General features: G+C 50.4%; 1 protein-coding gene across 1 annotated transcript; it reads right to left on the bottom strand.

The window, feature by feature from the left end:
* Window positions 1–424: 424 nt before the first annotated feature.
* Window positions 425–1315, bottom strand: LOC115316327 (elongation of very long chain fatty acids protein 4-like). The gene has a single exon (XM_040215629.3). It carries the CDS (start codon window positions 1313–1315, stop codon window positions 425–427), a length of 891 nt encoding a protein of 296 aa, XP_040071563.1.
* Between the last annotated feature and the right edge of the window lie 3937 nt (window positions 1316–5252).

Genomic DNA, 5252 nt, shown 5'->3' on the forward strand with positions numbered 1-5252 from the left:
ACCTTCTAATAATTATGCTGAACTCTTCGGTCCCAAAACAAAATGCCTAGATCTCAAGCTCAGCAGTCTAACAACACGCAGTAGTCAGTCATTTTTAGCCACGTAGCAATGCAGGAAGCGCGAGCAATTTTAAATTATTGTTGCTCTTTGTCGTGCAAAGGACAAAAGATGGCAGGCAATCTTACTGAACGGCATTAATGGTCCCACAGCTTCCTCGATGCTTAAAAAAGGCGTTGGCTTAACACTGCAGACCCTGATGACCCCTAATACTTGTTTTCCCGGTCCTCCAGCCACCCTTTAAGTAGTCAATAGCTTTAACTAAACTGATTGTCGTCAGCTAGCACCGGCAGTCCGTTTGTCTAAATTGTCCCCTGTCTCTTTATCGCTAAATGTCCACAGTTGACCACCCTACCCCAGAGAGGGTCTACAACTTCTTCTTGTCAGCGTCCTTGGCAACGCCGTTTATCGTTGTCGGATGTTCCCCACCTTGCACGAAGCACGTCTTGGCTGTCTTGTCCGCGCCGACATTTCGCCTTTTGATGTACGATTGCACGTAGAAGTTCACGAAGAGTCCCAGGATGAGAATCACCTGAGGTATAGCGATGTAGATGAGGACCCGTGGGTAGCCGCAGTCCACAAACATGGGTATCGATGCGTGAGCTATGATGATGACGAAGTGGCCAATCTGCAGCCTGGTCAGGTACCTCTTCCACCAGAGGTACTTTTGCACTGAGGGTCCTAGGCAGGCTAAGAAGTAGTAGATGTACATTATGATGTGGACAAAGGAGTTGAGACAGACACCAAGCACGGCTTGCCCGTCCCCGCCGAACTGCAGGAACATCCATCCGCCGAACACGACAAGAGTGTGATGCAAGACGTGCAGGACGGTGATGTGCGTGAACTTCTTCTTCAACACGAAGAATATGGTATCCAGGAAGTCGGCTACGCGTACCCAGAGGTACCAGAAGAGCACGTTCAGAAGGCTGATGGCGTGCGGGTCTGTGCTGTACGTGAGGCCCTGACAGAAGGGGCTGTAACCCGCCGCGTAGAACGTGTGGTAGATGATCTGTGAGAGAAAGTACATGTTGGCCAGAACTTGAAAAAGGTTGTAGATCATGATGGCTCCTTTGAGCTCGTAGGGATCCCTGTGCTTCATGTAGCGTGGGCCGAGAGACTTGGAGACGTAGAGGTAGGTGGCCAAAATGACAAGAATGTAGGTCGGATTCTCCAGGGTTTCCCAGTTCCTGGTCCGGGGGTCCCGAAGGGACAGCACAGAGATCAGAGGATTCGCCGTGGTTACGTTTAGGGTCTCCATAACTGTTCTGTGGCGGGCCGTACGGTGGAATATTTGTGGGCACGGAGTCCAGGAGTTTTAAAGACAAGACAAGCGAGTGGTGTCCACTGCTCTAGTGCTCAGTTACTGAAAGTGTGCGGAAGAGTCACGCGCAACCTCAGCGAGAAGACTCAGCTCATGACGGAAGTCTGAATAGAAGTACGTCCCTGTCAGCAAACTTTATAGGAAAAGCCTGAAGAAAAAAAAAAGCTGTACAAAAGTCTTCATACGAAACAATCACTCGGGAAAGAGTAGCGTAAGTGGGCTGTAAAGTGAGTTCTCCCCCGACGCACGTTACGGAGACACAGAAATAAAATGCGACCTTGAGGCGGGCTGTCCTCTCTCTCAGTGTTGTGTCCCTTACCAAAAATAAGTTTAAAAAAGCAGTTACTCGTTTGTTCGTCTACAGATGATGTGTTGCTGAAATTCGTTACCATCCTGCAAATGAAAGAAAATACTGTTTTGTAACAAAAAATAATTAATCTTACCTTAGGTTTGTTACAATTTCAGTACTATATTTAGCAGCGCTAAGCCGCGGATACAGACTGCGAGAGCGGTTACGGTTTCACAGAGTAATTTCAAGGTGTTTGGTATATTTTTCGTAAACGTACAACGCACTTATTTGGCTTTTTTTTTTAAATACTGATTGAATTTACTGTTCTGATAACAATTCAGTGATCTTCATTCGCATTCATAGTGATGAACAGTACACTTTATGTGTAAATAACATAGATTCTTAAAGGAGAAGTCACAACGCAGCGACATATTAGAGAGTTTTAGAATAGGGGGGCCCAACGCTTTGGGAAACCCAACACTTCGGGGTACCCAACGCAACGACACCTCACGCAGCGTGCTTATAGACCGACACGCTGTTTACAAACAAGCCCGCGTTTGCCCACACCAGGTGTGGGCACTGCGCGTGTGCAGAAACCGAATTCGCGTGAAGTGAAGCGTCTGCGCATACGCAGTGGTGTCGACAACGCCATCGCAGCTGCGTGACGTCAGGGCCGCGTGTTGGGCGGTTCAAATAATGAGGAGGGTAACGCCAGTTGGAACGCACAGCAAGACCCATATCTGCCGACCGTCTCTGAATCAAAGATTTACTTCTCTGGTCACAAGAGAGTGCACGCCGTCAAATACCAAGCTATCATGTGCGCCAATGGAATTATCTGCGAACTCGACGGTGCCATTCACCGGTCGCAGGCACGACGCTGGTGGGTGTAGCTTGCTTTTAGCCCATCCTGTAGCTGAAGCAGCACGACAGTTATAGAGAGTTTTATAGTAGGGGGTCCCAAAGCTTTGGGGCCCCAAAGGAATAGGGGCTCAGCACTGCGCATGCGCAGAACCCAAACTCCGTTTGGGGGTTTGGGTTGGCGCGCGCCCTCAACGTGAAATTCGAAAAATAGCGAGGGGCCCCCAATTGCTTGGGGCCGGGTTGTGATCGGCAAACATGGCGGCGCCCTTTCCGCTCGCTTCGGAGCGAATTCGTCATGATCGCTGCAGTATTTGCCAATTTCATTGCCAATGAATAATGCAAGCGGCTTTTGCTTTGATTTATCTCGCTCAAGTCACAAAGAATGAGCGGTGGGCTCGCCCCATTTTAAAGGTCGTACCCGATTCTGGCCGTTCCTAAGCCTAAACATACGTCGTAACTGTTGACATGGTAACGTATTGCTACTCCGTGGCTAAAGGCTCGTCACACCACGGTTCACACAGACCTGTTTTTTTTTTGTTTTTTTTTTTTTTATTTTGTTTTTTTCGTTACGTTACGAAAAGTTACCGGGAAATGTGTGCTTCGTATTAAACTGTGCCAGCAGCAGGTCGACCCGGTCGCGGATGGCCCGCGTAGAGAAATTTCTTCCGATTGCTTCGGAGACCCTTTCGGCCGTTGAAGTCTATCTCATGGAATCCTGGAATGGGTTAGGGGCGTAGACTTCGCGTAGCACATAAATGTCATCGTCGATCGAGAAGCGAACGCGCGCGGGAGCCTTCTCTTCCGCCATTTTCTTCTGGCCTTGGATAGGCCTCGACTCGTTAGGCCATCCCGCTTCGGGTGTAGCCGAAACCATCCAATCCGTAGCGCTCTAATTTGGCGCTTGTTCTCGTAGTAACATAGAGAGTTGAGCTAGCTGGTACTTAGAATACATACATAAAACAGCGCACAAACTCAGGAGGAAGATAACAAAACACAAGAAGGAGCGCTGACTCCCAACTTATGTATTGTGAAAGAAAGAGAAAGAGGAAGCTTCAGATGTACTCTTTTAGAGCGCAGCTCTTAGGGGCCCGTTTCCGGCTTGAGCGGCGTCGCCGTCGGCGTCGGCGTCGCCGTCGCCGTCGCCGTCGCCGTCGCCGTCGGCGTAACCGCGCGGTGCATCATGGGAAATGTCCCATAATGCACCGCGCGAGCCCCCCACCAAGGTCACGTGACCTCGTGGGGGGTCACGTGACCCCCCGAAGTCACGTGGCCCCCTCCTCGAGGTCACGTGACCCCCGCCGATGTCGCGTGACCCCCTGATGACGTCATCGTCACTGATGACGTCACCGGCATCCACATCGTCATCGTCATCATCACTGATGACGTCACCGGCATCCACATCGTCATCGTCATCATCACTGATGACGTCACCGGCATCCACATCGTCATCGTCATCACTGATGACGTCACCGGCATCCGCATCGTCATCGTCATCATCACTGATGACGTCACCGGCATCCACATCGTCATCGTCATCATCACTGATGACGTCACCGGCATCCACATCGTCATCGTCATCATCACTGATGACGTCACCGGCATCCGCATCGTCATCGTCATCATCACTGATGACGTCACCGGCATCCACATCGTCATCGTCATCATCACTGATGACGTTACCGGCATCCACATCGTCATCGTCATCATCACTGATGACGTCACCGGCATCCACATCGTCATCGTCATCATCACTGATGACGTCACCGACATCCGCATTGTCATCGTCATCATCACTGATGACGTCATCAGTGACGTCACTGATGTCGTCACCGGCATCCGCATCGTCATCGTCATCATCACTGATGACGTCATCAGCGACGTCACTGATGACGTCACCAACATTCGCATCGTCATCGTCATCATCACTGGTGAAGTCATCAGTGACGTCACTAATGACGTCATCGGTACCCGCATCGTCATCGTCACTGATGACGTCATCAGTGACGTCAGTGATGACATCATCGGCATTGGGGGTCACGTGACCCCCAAGGTAACGTGACCCCCCCCCCTGGTTAGTTTAACCCCCCCCCCCCCAGTGCCCTTCCCTCCTCCTCCTCAAGAGCTGCGCTCTAATTCGGCGTTACAGGGAGTTGTAAGCGGCTTTCATTTTTTTCTCCTTTCTTCTTTTTCTCATCTTTGTTCGTCGTGACCTTATAATGTCAGCGTTCTCCTTTTCTACTGCAACTTAGTAATGTATGTTTTTATTCTTTCTTCTTTTTACGTTGTTGGTGCGCGTGGGCTTCATGTCTGAAGCTTCCTCTTTCTCTCTTTCACAATACATAAGTTGGGAGTCAGCGCTCTTTCCTGTGTTCTATTTCCTTCCTCCTGTGCTTGCGCGCTGTTTTAGGTATGGCTCGTTCTTGAATTTTTTGGGCGTTCGTGTGCGCTTTGACCATCTGCAGCCGAAGATTTAGGCCTTCAACTGCCGAGACTGAGACAAATGCGAGCGCGCATACTCTGCGCGCAGCTGCACTATTTAGATCTGAGCTGGGGCGACTTTGAAGCCTTGAAATACTTGTCTTCAAGCTGCAGGTATCGCGCCACGAACGAACCCCCTTTCCCGTTTTATACACCACATCCCCCCCCCCCCCTTGGGGCCACAGAGTAGCAATATGTTGCCATGTCAACGGTTACCGCGTATGTTTAGGCTTAGAAACGGCCAGA

The sequence above is a fragment of the Ixodes scapularis genome, unplaced genomic scaffold (assembly GCF_016920785.2).
Source record: "Ixodes scapularis isolate PalLabHiFi unplaced genomic scaffold, ASM1692078v2 PGA_scaffold5__190_contigs__length_132052651, whole genome shotgun sequence".
NCBI lineage: Eukaryota > Metazoa > Arthropoda > Arachnida > Ixodida > Ixodidae > Ixodes > Ixodes scapularis.